Source organism: Myodes glareolus, chromosome 1 (genome assembly GCF_982192425.1).
Source record: "Myodes glareolus chromosome 1, mMyoGla1.1, whole genome shotgun sequence".
Classification (NCBI taxonomy): Eukaryota; Metazoa; Chordata; class Mammalia; order Rodentia; family Cricetidae; genus Myodes; species Myodes glareolus.
Window position 1 is genome coordinate 47,258,917 of NC_142026.1, and position 18,945 is coordinate 47,277,861.

Genomic DNA, 18,945 nt, shown 5'->3' on the forward strand with positions numbered 1-18,945 from the left:
CCAGATGTGTTTCCTAGGCTCCTGGGCCTTCACATTGAGCTACTTGCCTTCTGTTTTGGTACCAGCATCAGTAGAGGCTGATCCACGGGATCTGGAGCACAGAACATACTCTACCACAGCACAAGCTACCGTGTCTCATCACCTCCCATACACAGATGCCATGGGCATTAAAGTCCGACACGTTCCTGGACTGTCTGGTGCTTGTGATTGTTGGTTTTGGGCTTTGAGCTTTGGGCATTTAGAATATTTTGGATTTTTTGTTGTCTAGGATTTCAGTTTCTGTTATTTAGTTTGTTTATTTTAAAAAAAACAACTCTGGTTAGATTTCAACAACAACACTAATTGCAGAAAGTCTACAAACTCATGGAAATTAAACCATGCTCAGCTGAATCATCACTGGGTCAAGGAAGAAATAAAGAAAGAAATTAAAGACTTCCTAGAATTCAATGAAAACGAAAGCACAACATATCCAAAACTATGGAACACAATGAAAGCAGTATTAAGAAGAAAGTTCAAAGCATGAAATAACTAAATAAAAAACATGGAAAAATCTCACACTAAATGACTTAAAAAATTTTTCTATTTATATTTTTTGATTCATTTAAGACTAGGGTAGCTTTTAGGGTTGTATGTAAGAAATTAAGCACTTTAAGTTTTAGTAAAATATTCCAAGCATATTTTTCTCTAGAAATGTCAACTTTATTAAAAATGTTCAATAACTGAGCTCTGGGTGGTTTGCTGCCCTAGTTGGTGGGCCCTGTGGGATGTTCTGGGATACAGGAGGTCCCCTTTTGTAGCTCTCGGCTACACGGGAAGCTTCCTGGGAAACCCAACACTCTTCTCTCAGCACACCTCAAGGCTGGCAAACTGGTTTTCTATCTTGACCTGGCAGTGTCTACCTCAGCACAGTGATAAGGAGGAGCCCGAGGTCAGTGCTGGTCAGGAGAGGACAGCATCCTGGCTGCTAGGCAATGGCTGCTGCAGGTCTGAAGAGCAGGAGGTAGGAGCCACTCTGGCCCAACATCAAAGGTTTGGCTACTCAGCACACCGTCCAGACACTTTCTGTCTTTCCCACCCTCTCCACATGGCGCCATGTTCAGGTGGATATTCTTCATGACCTCTCTCCTATCACGCAAGCCCTGCTCACCCCCATCTCTGACTCTGGTAGGGAACTTTCTGCTGGCAGAACTGCCTCTTACCTAGGTCATCCTTCCTTACCCTGCCTCTGGCAGGAGTCACCCATCAGAGCCCTCCTAGGGTCCACCATCCCACAGCCCTGTCTCTCTGGACTACATCCTTTTACTGCCTGTGTGGCTGTGAGGGAACGGGTGAGGCCGGATAAAGGCTCCCCTAAGACACACCTCTTGTCCTTTCTCAGAGTTCCCACAGGGCTTTGCACACACAAAGCCTATTTAGTAACTGGATGGCAGAGAACTAAGCAAATCAATTTCTTTCTTCCTACCTAGAGGTCCTATTTTTACTCTGCTCCCAGATGCCTCTTCTTCATGAACAACCTCCTCTCCAAGAACACATCCTGACTCATGGCAGCAGCTCCTGCAATCTCTCTCGGTGCTCCTCCTCTCTCGGTGTTCCTCCTCTCTCGGTGCTCCTCTCAGAGGCACGCGCATCACTGTAAAGCTTAGAGTCAACCATGACACAGAAGACAAAACATGTCTGCCATCATCCCTAGGACTCTGCTGGTTCCATGGATGGGGAGATGAGGGGAGTCCTGGTCAGAGGTCAGTGACAACAAGGTCCCCTCAAACTCATGAGTCACCATCTGAGAAGGTGGGCCCCTTTCTTTCCCAAGCCCTCCTACTCCCTGTCGCTGTTGTTGGATAACTTCCCACCGATACCCCTCATAAGATAAAAGAACCTGGTCTGATGGCCTTGTACCAGTCCTTTTTCTGGCTCTCCTCCTCCCCTCACCAGCCCTAATGATGGGGAAATCCAAGGACGTGGGACATCAAGAGGCGACCTTGGAGCTCAGAAAGTGACTCACACTACACAGAACCGATTAGGCAGAGCTAGCATCCAAGAGACTGAGAAAGGCTTTCTGGAATCATCCAAAGGGATCTGTACAGTCAAAAGTTGCCAATCAGAAAAACAAGGTCAAACGAGGAACCTGTTATGAGGGGAAGGGGAAGCTTGACCCACGCTGCGGGTCAAGGCTGGCTTGTGAAGGAAATACAGGGAGCAATTCTGGCTTACAGACCAAGGGCAGGAGCAGGCAACACAGGTCCCTCTACCCATGACATTGAAGATGCTGGCCCTGCTGCCCTCTGAAGCTGAAGATTCCTGAAATACCTGAAGCTTGTCTCATGCACATACCACTGCCAGGGCACCTCATCCCTGTATAGTACCTCATCCCTGTGTAGTCAAAGGCAACCAAGTACAGGGTGGGTGTAAGGAAGCCCTCATTTCTGGAGGTGGCTTCATCTTAACTGGGTGTGGACAAACCCATCTCATCCCACATTTTCTCCTAACAATCATCCTAACAATCTTATGAAATCCGTAAGAGAAGGGGCAGAGAGCGACTGGAGCTGCTTCTGTGGGGGGCCCTAGTGGCGGGAATGATAAATGGGATCTCAAAAAGTATGTGCTTTTATTTTCCACAGGACCTGGATGGCACAAGAGTCCTGGTGGGTGTGGCCAGACGTGTGTCTAGGCCCACTCTGTTATTTTCTAATTGTAAATCCTAGTCACTCGGGGCAGTGTTTTTTCAGGGACCCTTGGAAACACTTGGAAAAGTCTCTGTATCTCTATCTCTTTGTGTGTGTTGAGGGTGGAGACTCTATATTTGAGTATGTGTGCAATGAGCGGGTGGAGGTCACAGATGGGCAATGGGTGCCTTCCTCCTACACCTGTACACCCTACATGTTGAGACATGACCCCAACCCCCTACCTTTCTTTTCCATACATAATCTCAGCGACTGGCTCTCAGACTCACATTTCCTAAAAGTTCCCTATGGAGTCCTATGTTCATGGCATTTCTAAATCACGGAGGAAAGGTTATCTAATTCTCTTTTCATTCAGTTGTCTCACTTCTTCACCAGGCCTAGGAGGCCATGCAGCACCCTTCTGGGCTCCCCTGACTCAATGAAAGGAAGATTCCTTTTCTATCTCGAACCCAAGCCCACCTGCCTGGGGGAGCTAGGGATGCCTGGAATGAGGCTGGCCAAATGCGACTTGCTCTGCACACGTGGCAGCCTCCCCTGCGTCTTGATCGGTTTCCTCTCCACATTTATGCTGTTGACGGCTCCACAAGCAGCTGCCACCCAAGTCATCCATGTCTGGGGCACTTAAGGTTCTTATTTTCTTTCAATATTGGCAAGTCCTTTAAATGTCCCCAATTTTGCAATCCTTTGAGTCAGCAGATGCTTGGGTGTTGGGGGGAGGAAGCAGTCAGGCTTCTGGGACCCAGGCCAGAGCTCTTATCCAAGGTCAACGCTGGTAGTCAAGGCAGGGGCGGGAAAGAAGGAAGTGATACCCAGTGAGAGATCCCGGGAGCATCTTCCCACCGCTGCCGCGCAGACTGCGCGCCTCAGGCTGAGGGCCGCTGCCTGTCCTAGCTTCGTCATTGGGGTCCCCATCATCTCACTTTATTCTCTGGCAATTTCATACGTGTATAGGATGAATTCCAATCACATGCATTGCTCCACCCTGCTTTGTCGTCCCCGACCCCTGCCAACCATTCCCTCCCCAGGCCCTAGCCCACTTTTACGTCATTTTGCTTTTCTTTGTAACTCCCTGGGTTTAAATGGGCTCGGATCTAAATGTACGGGACCGGATATAAGTCGCCAATGGATTGTGAGCAAACTCGGCAGCCGCGGCTACTTCACAAAAGATAATAATTCCTTTCCCCTGGTAGTCCTCTGGGCGGGGGTGGGGTGGGGTGGGGTGGGGTGGGGGGGTGGCGGGGCGGACCCCATGTGTCTCTTCCCCATCTATGGCTGACTGCTTATTGGCTCAGTTTTCTGCCAGCCGCTATGAGTTTGTGAGTGCCACCCCAATGCCCTAGCCAGAGCACTGACGTTTTACTGTGGTTCTGGTCCTTTGACTATCTTTCTACCGCTCCAGGGAGGGAAGTTTTTGTTTACGGTTTTTCCAGGCAAGTTGAGAAAAACTACCAGTGAGATCAGGAGCAAGGCTAGAAATACTGAATGATGTGGGCCTTTCACCCTGAGGAGCAGGACAGGCCTGTAAGACAGGCTGAGCCATCCTCACCCAAACATGCAAAACCCAAGAAGTCGGGGGCTCTTTTGAGAACCAACATGACAGTCAGAAAATTCAATACCACAAAACTTTATGCGCACACACACAAAACCATTTATAATGCTGTATAAAATTACTCTCTGGCTGTGTTTATAAGGTATATGCATTTAGATATAGGTTCCATCCCCAAGACAGCTCTTTAATTTTTTTTTTATTTAATTATACTTCTCTCTTCCATTTTCTTCCACAAAACCTTACCATATACCCCTTCTTGTTCTCACTCAGATTTGTGGTCTCTTCTTTTCTAATTAATTTATTTGTTTTTATTTTTTTATTATTTTTATTGAGCTATATACTTTTCTCCACTCCCCTCCCCTTCCTTCTTCTACCCTCTCCCCTTCTACCTTTTCCCATGGTCCCCATGCTCCCAATTTACTCAGGAGATCTTGTCTTTTTCTGCATCCCGTGTAATTTAGAACCACGTATAAGACAGCTCCTTATGTATATGAAAATCTTTGTAAAATTTGAACTCCAAGGTACCCTGATCCTAGGCATTCTGGATGAGGGCTACTGAACCTCTACTATCTTCTAGGGCACACATGCCCACGAAGCACACCGACTGCGAGACAGGTGTCTCTTCGGCCGAGCCCTCTGCTCTAGATGCCTTCCTCGGCCTCTGCTGGATTTGAAAGACTGAATTCACTGCCGGCCCATCCCACTCTCCAAAGATGCTGTGCACAGCTCTTCTTAAGGGCCAACACGCTTACGCCACCAATGTCTGTTAGTTGAGATCATTAGATCATTTATATACACATACAGAGAGAGAGTGACAGAGACGGAGAGACAGATACACACACAGAGAGAGAAACTGTCCTCGTGTAACCCCCCGAGGGATGGAAATATCCAGTTTTCTGGGAATTAAGGAAGAGCAAATCACGTCGGGATTAGAGTAAAATGAGGTCAGGCTTGGAATAAGGTCTGGGACCTGGAGATTTGGCTCACTCCCTAGAAGTGTCATGCCAGCAGGCAGAATCTGGAGCAGCCAGATTGGCTGACCAACTGCTTGATTCTCCTGCCACAGAGAGCTCCCCACAGGCAGAGGCCCAGTAGGGTCACAGACCTGTCGCCTGCCAGACTATTTCTGTCTCAGGGAGACACACACACTCTGGACAAAGACCAATGTACCAGGCTTCCCCTTTCTTCTTTTAGAGTTCTTTTTCTTGGTAGTGGTGATGCACTCATGCTTGTGTACATTGCATGTGTGTGTGCGTGCATATGCGTGTATGTGTGTGTACGCAGATCAAACTCTGGGCCCCAAATAAGCTAGGCAAATGCTCTAGCAAAGGCCAGTCCCTAAGTGCCAACTTTTAACAGCATTATCCTGTATTTCTCTTGTGCCTTGTGTGTGGTGAGACAGTCTAGTTAATCATTTCACTCAGGATGCTGGCAAAACGTCAGCCAAACTCTCTTCAGAAGTTCTGTTGTAAAAGTAAATGATGTATGCAAAAATGCAAATACATACATTTACCACTAATCTTTTTCCGTCTAAATCAAAATTTTATTTACTGAATCTTTATTGACATAATTATAGATTCCCATGCAGTTATAAGAAATAGCACCCGAGGGGAGTTAGAGATGGCTCAATCAGTAACGACTTCCGCTGCACAGGCACAGGGGCCTGAGTTCGGATCCCCACATGTATGTTCAAAATAAAACCAGATGTGTGCAGCAGTGTGTACCTCTATGTTTAGCTTTAGGGGAAAGCAAAGAGAGGAAGGTCCGAGTCCAGCCAAATTGGTGAGAGATCTTGTGTCAAAAATTAAGCTAGGGAGTCACTGAAGAAGACAATCCTGATGTCTAGTCTCCACACACACCATTATCTTTTTGTGTTTGTTTGTTTGTTTGTTTGTTTTTTATCAAGACAGGGTTTCTCAGTCTTAGCTGTCTTAGAACTTGTTCTGTAGACCAAGCTGGCCTCAACTCACAGAGATCTGCCTGCCTCTGCTTCCCAGGTGCCAGGATTAAAAGCGTGTGCCACCACTTCCCGGCCCACATCACCGCCTTAAGAAGGTTGTCATAATGGAAATCTTCTCTATTCCTAGTAGTCAAGTAGATTGAGGCAAAAGGATTACAAGTTCAAGGCCATCCTGAGCTTCCTAGTGAAATTAATTCTGTCAAGAGGAAGAGGGTGGGCAGCAAGGTGGCTCAGCGGGCAAGGTGCTTGTTGCCCAACCCAATGATCTGAGTTCCATCTTCAGAGCTGACAGGGTAGAGAGAGAAAACCAACTCCCTCAAACTGCCTTCTGACCTCCATGCATACATTGTTGCCTCTCCCCGTAAGAAGAAAATAAAGTGAAGGAAAAAAAAAAAAAACAAGCGGAAGAAATAATACCAAGAGTCAAATGTGGTGGTGCACATCTATTATAACCTCAGCGTTCAGAAGACAGAGGCAGGAAGATGAATTCAAAGTCATCCTCATCTACATGGTGAGTTTAAGGCCATCCCAGGTGTCACAAGACCCTGTCTCAAAAAACAATGCTCCCAAAAAAGTTTGGTTACATTCTGCAGACTGTCCCATAATATTGCAAATGAGATTTAACACTGACTTGTGCCTAATTGTTTTTCCCAGGGCTATTTACAGTCTCCTGTTTGTATAGCTAGTAACTCCAAACTGAAACATTTCACCTTGAGAGAGACTCTTTCAAGACTTACAAAGTAAACAGCTCATTAATCTCAGAAAGGCCCTGAAACTAACCAATTGCACAAGGCTGGTCCTTCTCTCAGGGTTGGTTATCTAACCAGTGAAGGCTTCTGAGGACTCACAGCAGCCAAGCCGCTTGGACTGAATTACTTGACCTAAGCCTCCCACGAGTCACACAGTATGCTCCTGGGTTCCAGCTTTCGTGAATCACCATCCGTGCCCGTGTGGGCTTTCATCCCTGCTCCTCTAAGTAACCCCTCATTACTGATCCTGGAGGAGGCAGCAACTCTCACAGTGAGGTCATTACTCACCTGCTTTTGAAGAGCATTGTGAAGCTTGGGTCTGGTTCATTCCCAATCGTGAGGTAAGCCTATTGTTTGCCACAATAAAGCACCAGCACAGGCCCAAAGCAAAGGGGCCAACCAATCACAGACCCAAATCCCCAAAGTTATCAGTTAAAAATCAACCTTTTCTCTCTGTAAGCTGACTTACACCAGGTATTTGTTACATTAATGAGAAGCTCACTCACATAGCCTTATTCACGCAGCGCAAGGCTCCCAAAGATTCATCCAACTTGTAGTCTGGTGTGTGTGTGTGTGTATGTATGTGTGTGCAGCAGTCCTTGGAGTGAGTTCATTACAATCTGTTTAGCCAGTCACTTGCTCAAAGACATCTAGGCTCATTATGGTTTGGATAAGGTACCATAAACATCTATGAATATTTGTGAGTAGGTTTCTTATGAACCTAAGCATCAACTCTCTTATGATAGATGCCCAAGAGTGAGGTTGCTTGGCTAGATGGAAATCATAGATCTGGTTTTGCACGAGATTGTTGAACTGCTTCACAGATGGGCTCTGCTCACTAGCAGTACTTTCTGTCCGCACCAGGTCAGCATCAACCACCTGCCTGGCTATATTCCCACTAACATTTTATTAGTAGTATTATTTGTGTGCGTATGACAGTGCCCGAGCACAGGTACACGAATGGCACGGAGTGTCTGTGGAGGTCAGAGGACAACTTTATCTCCTTCTGCCATGGGTTCCTGGGACCCAACCTAGGGAGTCAGGTTTGCACAGCCGGTGTCTTTACTTATTCAGCCATCTTGTCACCCACCCCCACCCCGCCAACACCACCAGGCATTGGCTCTGCTTTCCAGTTAGCCATTTTGACAGATCAATAATGATCTTGAACGTCTCTTCACAATTTTGTTCCCCAACGTCATATTCTTTTCCCCATCTTCAGTTCCTTGGAAACACAAACACATTCAGAAGTGTGCCTTACAGCTGCCTGAACACTCCTCCACCCAACAAGGTCGACAAGATTATTCGTCACTGGGGCCCTGCAGGTTCAGGGGCAAGGGACCACTGGCTGCTTCTTAGAGGGGGCTGGGGACCCAGGTTCAGGTTCTCATGCTTGTAAAAGAAGCGCTCTTAGCCTCACCACCATCGCCCTAGCCCCAGAATGTGTGTGTTTACGCTTATCAAAAATCCTTGGTGAGATATTCCCAGGAATTTCATTTAAACTTAGACATCATTTTGGAGAAAACAGAAACCTTTAATACACTGAGACCACCAATGGATAAACACAGCTATGTTTCGGCCATTTTTCAAGTCTTACTTGGTTTTTCATGAGCATTTTATAATTTTCAGCACACAGATCCTGTATGTTACTAATATTTCATGTTCTTGCTAATATATTGCAAGAATAAAAGATACTGTGTTTTTAATTTCAGTTTCTACATACTCACTATTAATAAGCAGAAACGTAACAGTTATCTGTGTCTTGTAGTCAACAACCTTGCTAAGTCTGTTTATTAGACTTAAGGTCTTCCCGACGTGCTCTTTAAATATTTCCCTGTAGATAAAGTCGTAAACATAAGCCGACATTAAAAATTTTCTAGAAATTTTATATCATCACCATAAATGGAACACTAATGTCAACTATCACAAAAGGATGCAATCCTGAAAAATTAGGACAACTTTAAAAAATTTAATTCTGGCTAAAGCGGTGTTATTTTCAGAAGGCTGGTGTTCTCTCTCTCTCTCTCTCCCCCCCCTTCCTCCCTCTTTCTTTCTTCAAAGGGAAAAGGCAAATGTAAAAACAGGTGTGCAAGCCAAATCTGGTGACACAGACCCACAATCTCAGCTAAAGGAAGACAAGCCAGGGGAGCAACAGTGCCAGGCCAGTGTGGTCAACTCAGTGAGGCCCATGGCTTATTTAGCCATTCCATGGTGGGCACCAGCCCAACTTGTTCATGCTCTAAATTCAATCTCTGCTTCCACTGAAGAAATAAAATAAAATAAAATGGAAATAAAGGGCGTTTAAAAAAAATGTGATAGGAGGACTGGAGATGCCTGGGTGGGGAAGCGCGGGTCATGCATGTGTAAAGAATTAAATATGAATGCCCAGCATACATACAAATGTCATGCCATGGCAGCCCATCTGTGGAGAGTCATCTCCGGGGCAAGCTATATAGCCATACTAGCTAAACTGGTGTGCTGGGTTCAGCACACACCCTGCTTCAGGGTAGAAGGCCAAAGAAGAAATCTGACCTCAGCTTCTGACCTCCACAGGCACTTAGACACCACAGACACAAACGGGGGTGGGGGTAAGAGGGAGCCTCTTACTGGCCTGAGGCTTCCACAGAACATTATCTAGGATTTAGCACAGCTAAGCCGTAAAACAAACCTCAAGACACTCATCCAACACTGGTGGCTCAGTGAGTGAAGGTGCTCGCTGCCAAGCCTGACAGCCTGAGCTCGATCCACAGGACCCACGTGCTAGAAGAACCAACCCCCATCAGTTGTCTCTGACCCCTACAAGCATGCCATGGTAGTCATACACATAAATAGATGATAGATAGATAGATAGATTAATTTATTCATTTTGTAAAATAAAATAATCTTTCTCACTGACCTATCCAGAAGTTTGAACAAGAACTACAAAAATAGGTCATTTCCTTTGTTGCATAATCAAAACAAGTGCCCTCTCAAATGACTGTGTATACAGAAAAAAAGACATAATGCCAGGCTTTGAACACCTGCGGGTTCTTAACGAGCTTGATTCCGGTCTCACTGAGGCCAAACTAAACGCAAAGGAAGTTGAGCAGAAAAGCTGGCACTTTGCCAGCCTTGGAGGCCCTGATGGTGTCACTGGAGATGGTAGCTGGGTGATGTTGGGTCGTCATCCTTTGGGGCTAGAGTGGTTTTGAGTGATTTTACAGTCAGGGGTGAGAGGGGTGGGTTGTTAGCCAGGTCATCTTAGCTGGACGTGTACCCTGTGGTGCACACAGCAGGAGTCTGCAGAGAACACCAGTGAGTCCACCCTGGGAATGAGAGACAGTCTGTGCTAGCCTGAAGCTGTCCCTCATCAAGAGCCCCCACCCTCCCCGTCTTGTATTGGCCACATCCCTTCAATGGGCCACAAGGTCCTTGTCAGATGTGGGGAACTGAAATACAGAGAGTGCCAGATCAGTGTTTCTCCACAGCTTGGCTGGAACCTACCGAACCCCAGAGCTAGGGGAAGGCCTGTTTGGATCACGTGGAAATTACCAACATCTTCTCACCTCCCTTTTCCCTAAAATTAACATGCTAGGTCTTAGCTCCACATAGCAAACAACTCTCCCATTCAATTAAAAATCACTGTCTTCTTAAATTACAATCCAACACTGTGCATGGGCACACACGCACACATGCACGTACATTTGTATCCCCCAAACGAGAAAGAGGGGGAGTTTTCTCTATCAGTGACCACAGTGAGGTGTCAGATGAACCCACCTCTTTCACCAAAGCTGGCTCTGTCCACTGACCACCCAAAGCGGGAAACACCAGCCAAAACAGCTGCTTCAGGATTACAAGAAAGAGGAAGGATATTTGAACTAAGTCTGGAGAGTTTAAAGACTTGTCCAACCCCCAGAAAAATAAGCGATTAAGTGGCGTTCACGGGTACTATAAACCTACCTGATGCAATGCGATACAATGTGTCTGCAAACACAAAGACACAGCAATTTACCAAATGCCACGTTAAGAACTTTTGCAAGATCCATTTTCAATGCTTATTTCATTTTGGTTTAATCATATTTAGATGTCAAAACTAGAAGCATGATGTAGTCTTTATGAAAACCCACGATTGGAATTCTTGAGAACTCAGAGCCAAGGGAATAGAGGCAAAACAAGTTTGCAACAGTATATCCCCCATCAGTGTTTTTGCTTCCCAGGGTTTCAGTTACCCACAATCAATTGAGTCAGAATATATCAAATGGAAATTTCCAGAAATAAATAATTCATTACATTTTATGTAGCTTTTACTATATTTATTATTACAAACGATTCTACTTTATTAGTTGCTGTTCTAAATCATTTAGTACTATGCTTGATATATAAAATAAATTTAATCATAGACTTTTATATATAGAAAGAAGTCAAAACATACATGGGGTATGGTGTAGATTATAGTTTCGGATATCCACTGTAGTCTTGAAATGGCCCTGTCATGAGAGAGGATGACTAACCTGTAACCTTCTGAAGTAGCATTCATTTCATAAACGGCCATCTTAACAGCCTGGATTGACAGGCTCGTCATCATGTCTCTAATGCACTCTCTACTCGTTACAGTTTGATATGCAGTTTGGTGTGTTCCTCAAGGCTCATGAGCTAGAAGCATGCTGGAAGAATGGATGGTGGTTAGGTCATGGTGGGGACAACCCTCAGAAGGGATCAGTGTAGTTTTCTCTCCTTGGAATGGGTTGTTGTAAAAGAGAGAAATTAGTCCTTGGATCTCATTGTGCCCTTGCCCACCATGTGATCAATTCTGCATATGGCCTCCACTCCCTTTCTAATTCTCTACCATGTTATATATAATATAGCCATCAGCGTTTCATTACTGAAACTCTAGGCAAAGCATAATGAACTTCTTTTCTTTATAAAAACCCAGTCTTGGGTATTTTGATATAACAATTAGAAAAAGGACTAAGACATAAGGTCAAGAAGTTCGGTAAGCCATTGCCATTTGGGGTGCTGCCCTAAAATGTATCATATTAAGATATTAAATCAAAATAGTAGCATTATATAGACTGGACTACATCCTTAGGTTAAAATCGAAGACAAACATGAAAACACTAAGACTTCTCATTGCCATTTGTATATGAAAGTGTTACTAAAACTGTATTAGTTGTAATGATAACAAAGAAAAAGGTAACAAAACAACCTAGTCCAACAATAAATAGAGGCACTGATACAGCTATGCTCCGCACAGCTACACAGTTAACATTCACTATTATAGGGGCCATCAAGTTGCTGTCATTTTCCTATAATTCTACTGTTTGAATCATATCACGCTGACTACCACAGGTGAGGGGCTATCAGTTAAATCATTACACAGAGAGCAGAAACATAAGCAAAGACATAATTCCATTTCAGTCAGAGGCGTTTGGGGATGGGAGATATGAAATGTATGCACACGTGCGCGCGTGTACGCGCGCGCGCACACACACACACACACACACACTTGAAATACGTCTTACCTGATATCTGAAAGGTCACATTTGTTCCCAGCAATCGCCATCACAATGTTTTCTGGGCCATGCTCTTTCAGCTCCTTAACCCATTTTTTCAAGGTATGAAATGAATCCTAAAAACAAGATGAGTCACTGAACAGATCTGCCAATGCATTTCAAACAAGCAGATGTAAGAACCCTATGTAATTCAGTGGGAAAAAATGTTTGTAAGGGGCACTTAGTTAACATTAGCTAACTTCTCGGCCTATAACAGATGCCTCTTTCAAAGTTAAAACTTGAAGAAGTTAAAAGTCACACTATTAAGTTTTTGCAGCAAGTAGCATTGATCAGAAATAAAAGCCTTGACACTGTGGGAACCAGGATATCAGAATCAAGTGGATACTGATGCTTGCTTCAAGAGAGAAATGCATCTGTTTAGGTCCAGCTCCAGGGCAGAGGCCAAAGTTACAGAACATTTGGGTGGAAGTGGTGGGAATTCATGGAATATAACAGCCATGAATCAGAGAGTGGCCAGCATTCCAGAGGGACCAGGCCGGGGGGGCGGGCGGTGGCAAAAGGAATGCCACTAAATCAAAACACTCAAAATACACTCCTGCTAAAGTCTTTTGCAGGAGATACACTCCATGGTCCTCAGTGGATGTCTGAAATTGTGGCTTGGAACCAACCCTGGAAACAATGTGTCACTGTCCCATGAGCACCCATGGTGCAGTTTAAGAAAACAATTAAGCACAATGAGGTATTAACAGTAACAAACTAGAATAATCATAATAACGCATTATTTAAAACAAGTGACTTGTTTCTGGAATTTTCCATTTAATAGTTTTAGGTGGGAGTTGGTCTTGGATAACCAGGACTACAGAAAATCAAACCACAGATAAGTGGGGAACTACAAACACTTTTGTATACATAAATATTATCTCTGATATTTGAACAGTGCAACTGAACCAGTAACAGGAAATAACCTATAATGGTAAAACAGTCAGAACTTAAAATGTTTTCAAGGAAAGTGCTAATAGACATGGCCTTGCCTTTATAGAAGCTCAGTTTTAGGGAGTGGAGAGATGACTCAGCAGTTAAAAAAAAACACTTGTCGCTCTTCCAGAGGACTGGGGTTGGGTTCCCAGCACCCACATGGCAACTCACAACCATCTGTAACTCCAGTTCCGAAGGATCCAGTGCCCTCTTCTGACCTCTGTGGGAACCAGGCACACACGTAGTGCACAGATATTTATGCAGGCAAAATACTCATACACAAAAAGTAAAATAAAGGGGGGGGTGTCAGTTTTAAAATGAACGTGTATTGTTTTCATAATTGAGAAAATAATTCAGAGCTGCTTTGTGGGGGAAGAACGGAAGACACACAGCTTTCTCTGTCCCTGCCTCCCACACTGTCAGCTGCTGGCAAGACTCACAATGTGCCAGGCTGCTTTGGTGTCTCTGGGACAGTTCCCACAAGTGGCATCTGGAGCCGAAAGACATTCTTACCTGTTTGGTGATGTCATACACTATGACGGCTGCGGCCGATCCTCGATAGTACATGGGAGCCAGCGAGTGAAACTGTCCGAAAGCGGTGAGCAGATTAGGCCACAGTGAACAAACAGACTTTAAACAATCCTACACCACATGTTAAATTTTAAGATGCATCGTCTCTGCAGGAGCTCTAAACCACCCCTCCCTCCAGACTTCTCTACAACGTATATTAAATAATAAACTCTGCTTCCCAACTATACATACACTTGTGGTTTATAGACCATGAAATGGCCTCTTGACCAAAAGCCAGGCACAGAATTTATTTTCAGTGTTGAATCCTCTGAATTTTCTTTTCTCTGCTGACCTAGGACAATCTCATAAAGTGGCAAGGAAGAGTTAACTTCAAGGGGAGAGAAAATGAAAGGAAAGAGCACTAGGCCCTTGCAGAGCCACGGGGGAGGAGCAGGCCATGTGCCCTGAGCCTCGGCTGACTGCCAGTTTTAGCAGGTAAAGCTTTATTGCCTACCAAGGTCAGCTAATGGTGACATATTAGATGGGTGTCATCCTCCAAACCAGAAACCTAAGTATCACTGCCTACTGGAGTCTTTCATCCTTAAATAAGACGGGTAATATTCTCTAAATGTATACATTGCATGCATATTTTAAGGAGGACCTAGTCTCAATTTGTATTTTTTAATTAAAAAAAAAGTCTTGGAAAGGGCCAGTAAGTGAAAGAAAGTTCAAGAGGGAAATGAAAAAGATGATTATACAAGTAACCACTCCAAGTTACCAATAAATATTTAAACTCATTCAATTAACAAAAAGAATGAACTAAAAATGATTCGGTATTTATTAATTTAATAAGCATTAAAAGGCCTTAGATTGTGTGTTGGAGTGGGTCTGGGGAGGGAGACACTCTCATCTACTACATGGGGATGATATTTAGTCCCACAGTGTCCCAACGATATACCAGAAGCTGAGATACGCGCCCTTCAGCCCAGAAGTCTACTTATAGGAAATATATTCTAGAGTGAACACCATGCACAGAAAAGCCATTTCCCTATGTCATGATGGAGGGGAAAATCAAAGGAGAAAGTGAAGGTTCGTTGCTGCACTGTGCAATATCCTAGATAAAGTACTGTGTGCCCTGCACAACTCAAATGTTGACCTCTTGTCAACATGATGGCCTTTAGGAGGGAAGGTCATAGGAGGTCAGGTGGGAAGTCACTGGGGTCAGATGAGGTCATGAAGTGGATTCCGTGATGGGCTTGGAGCCCTCCACACACAGCGTGCAAGGGTACAGACGAAGGAGATTGTCTGTGCCTTCACAAGACAGTAAGGATGCCAATGGATCTACGTCCAGAGCCAGTACAACGAAAGGTCTATTTTACACCGTCCACTAAGGAGCATGTTGTTCTAACAGCTGAGGCTGACTAAGACATGTGTTTACAATGGAATGTTCCGCAACTGCTGAAATGAAGAGGAGAATTTTTGTTTAAAGGAAAAAAAGCTCTTTTGACAAGTATTAAGTTGGAAATGTCTGACGGCAGCAAAGATGATATAATTCAATGTGAAAATGTGAACAGCAGGGAATGTCCAAATGCCAGTATCACACGATCATCCTCAAGATGTTAGCTGCAGAATTTCTAGTAATATGTACATTTAAAGGCTCTCTAATATGAATCTCACAATAACTTTAAGTAAACTATCTTTAGGTTCAAATAAATCAGGGCCAGAGGGAGAGCATAGTCAAGGCTGAAGACCTGAGTTTAATTCCAGGGACGTACATAGTTACAGAGACCTGAACCTTACAAGTTGCCCCCTGACTTCTATGTGTATAGTGTGGCATGGCCACATGTCCTCCCCAAAGCCTAGCCACACACAAAATAAAGTATTTCAAAAAATTAATCAAAAACCAGCTATTTTTACTGGGGCATGAAGGAGAGAGGGGGAGGAATGGGAAGATGAATCCTGTAGTTCTCCTGGAAGACAACAAAACTGCCCTCATTTCTTCTGTGTCCCACAAGGTACTTCTCACTAGCATGCTTGGATCAGGAGAGGGGACAGGATGTTCCTTCCAGTGTTACACTCTGAAGGAAGGCCACCCTGGAGTCTGGTGACTTTTAAGAAGGGGACCAAAGTACGGTGTTCAGGGAGAGCCAAGCTTTCGGCTGAACGGAGGCAGAGACCCTGCCACGCTCCTCTGCCTACAAACACCACTTCAGGACTCAAAACACAAGATGCCACCATCTTTTCCACATCCACAGACCTCCCCACCTTGTCTGTCGTAAATGCTAAGCTCCGAGGATTCACGTTCAGCCCACCCTTGGCAATGCACTCCTGGTGGATCAAAACCAGTCAAAATTTCTGTTCATGGGAGGAAAAAGCATTATCTATAAACACCCGGCTTTGCTAAAGGTAGAGGTTGCATAAAATGTGGCCTCTCTGCCCATTGTGCTTACTGTCCCCCTCCCCTCTTGTTTTTAAAACAAGTCTCTGCTAGAGTTAGTGCAAGCCTCACTTCCCAGAAGGCAGACACATGACACAGATTTCCCTTCGGGCTCTGCCGCCAAAAGCTGCCTCTTGAACAGCCAATGGCGTGCAGGTCTATGAATTATTGAAAGCCCTCAGTACGCAATGCGTTATTCCTTCCCCACAAAGGAACCACTCTGAAATAAATCTTTTGGCGAAGCCACTTAAAGGACTTTATTGCTGGAGACCTAGGGGTTTAAATAAATTCAAAGCTAGTGTCTCACCCTGAAACTCAATAATGCATTGACCAAACAGTAATAATTGTGAAGGGCAAAGAGATAACTCATTTCTGGCCTACAATATTTATCTTTTATCCCACACAAGTCGAGCACAAGTGAACACCTACGGTCAGCCACCGGTTGCTGTGGTATAATTTCCTTTCTAAGAGGTCAGAATTAATATCGATGGGATGACGCAAAAGACTCTTCCAGAAAGAAAGGTCACGGTTGCAGGAGGCTGGTAAAAGCTTTCTTATTAAAACCTCGTCTTGGAAGTCTATTTTAAAGTCAACACAACTGATGCCAATTTCAACCCTTCGCCAGCTACCCAACAAAATACAGGCTTCAGATTTCAGTGTTTGGGTAACTCCCAGGTAGCATTTAATCACTTAGGAGCAGCACAGACAATTCTGGAAAGCCAATTTGCCTCTTGATGGTTATCTGTGTTCTTTGGGCATGTGACTTTTTTTTTTAAGATTTATTTATTATATGTACATCATTCCTTCCATGTGTGCCCGCAAGGTCTACATTATAGATGGCTGTGAGCCACCATGTGGTTGCTGGGAATTGAACTCAGAGACTCTTGAAGAGCAGTCAGTGCTCTTAACCACTAAGCCATCTCTCCAGCCCGGCATGTGACTTTTTTAAGATTATATTTTTATTACTTGTGTGTGTGTGTGTGTGTGTGTGTGTGTGTGTACATGCATGTGCGCATGTGTGCATGTGCGCTTGCACACACAAGTATATGCCAGTTGGATCCCCCTGGAGCTGGAGTTACAGAGGCAATGGTGAGCTGTCCAACATGGGTGCTGGGAACCAAATTCAGTGGCTCTGGAAAAGCAACATCCATTTTTAACTATTGAGCTATCTCGACAGCTCTGACTGTTTTTTTGTTTTTGTTTTTGTTTTTTTTTGTGGTTGTCAACATCATAAGAGGGAAAGGGTTGACCTTCACGTACTTTGAACTTTGTGGAGAGGCTCCTTTGGCCTCAGAGTTTGGGGGTTCCGATCCTAATGGCCTTTCACTTCAGCCTGTAGTAAGGAGGCAGACGACAGAAGGAGCAAGGCCACTCACTCCAGGAGGGGCCACAGAACAACGGAGGGAGAGGAAGTCACCTGGATCCCACAAACTCCCTTCAGGACCCCAGTGACATAAAGACCTCTCACAAGGCCCCAGCTCACAGGTCTCCCACCTTCCAACAGCACCACCCAGAGGATACAACACTCAGCATGTGGACCTTCAATTTTCAAGCTGTGGGGGCGGGGTAAGGTCTTCTTGGAAGGCAACTGGGCGCTGTGTTTCAAGTCTGACAAACGCCCAGACTCTTTGATATGATCTTGCCTCTTAAGGTAATAATCGCAGCAGTCACCAAACCACCGGAATTTATTCTAGTTACACCAAAGAATCAAAAACAGTCTCAAGGTCTCCTCACGAGGGAATGGGAACATGGATCTTGGTTTAGTCCTACAAGATACTGGACAATAGCTAAACCCAAATGGTACAAGAGGTTCGATGGCCCATGGGTGTTTTCTGAAGAACAAACAGCCCCACGGTGCCGTCTGGGGAGAAAGGTTTCCTGATCAAATAAGTCTGAGGAACCCAACACATACTGTTTGCCCAGAGGCCGACAAGGTATTATCAGCACACCAACGGTTGGAAATATTTCTAGAGGAGGGAAATCTGTTTATTTCGGTTTTAACTCAACAATTCCTATTATTTTTTAAAACATTTTTATACACAATCTTAATGAACTAATATGAACCTAGTTTTTCACAATGGATCTTAGAACAATGTGAGGAGCACAAGGCTCTGAAAATCCTGAGACCTGGCCTGGCTGGATCTTGGCTTTTGTATTTTATAAAATGGGAATGGGGAAAGGATGGGCTTAGAAATGACAGCTGGGGCTGGAGCGATGGCTCTGAGGTTAAGAGCACTGGCTGCTCTTGCAGAGGTCCTGAGTTCAATTCCCAGCAACCACATGGTAGCTTACAACCATCTGTAATGAGATCGGGTGACCTCTTCTGACCTGCAGACATACATGCAGGAAGAACACTGTAGACAAAAGAAATACATAAAACTTAAAAGACTGGGTGGTGGTGATGCACGCCTTTAATCCCACCACTCAGGAGGAAGAGGCAGACAGATCTCTGTGAGTTCAAGGCCAGTCTGGTCTACAGAGCAAGTTCCAGGACAGGTTCCAAAGTATACAGAGAAACCAAACCGTCTTGAAAAACAAAAACAAACAAACAAAAATGGCAGGTGGAAGTTTCTCTAACTCTGGGCATCATCTCTG

General features: G+C 44.7%; 1 protein-coding gene across 1 annotated transcript in view; it reads right to left on the reverse strand.

Annotated features, from left to right (window-relative positions):
* Window positions 1-18,945, reverse strand: part of Rab31 (RAB31, member RAS oncogene family) — a 129,919-nt gene that overhangs the window by 31,142 nt on the left and 79,832 nt on the right. Inside the window, exons 4-5 of the mRNA XM_085695833.2 lie at window positions 13,917-13,988; window positions 12,438-12,544 (exon numbers count right to left, since the gene is read on the reverse strand). Coding sequence (XP_085551959.1) covers window positions 12,438-12,544; window positions 13,917-13,988 — 179 coding nt within the window. The remainder of the gene's footprint in view (window positions 1-12,437; window positions 12,545-13,916; window positions 13,989-18,945) is intronic.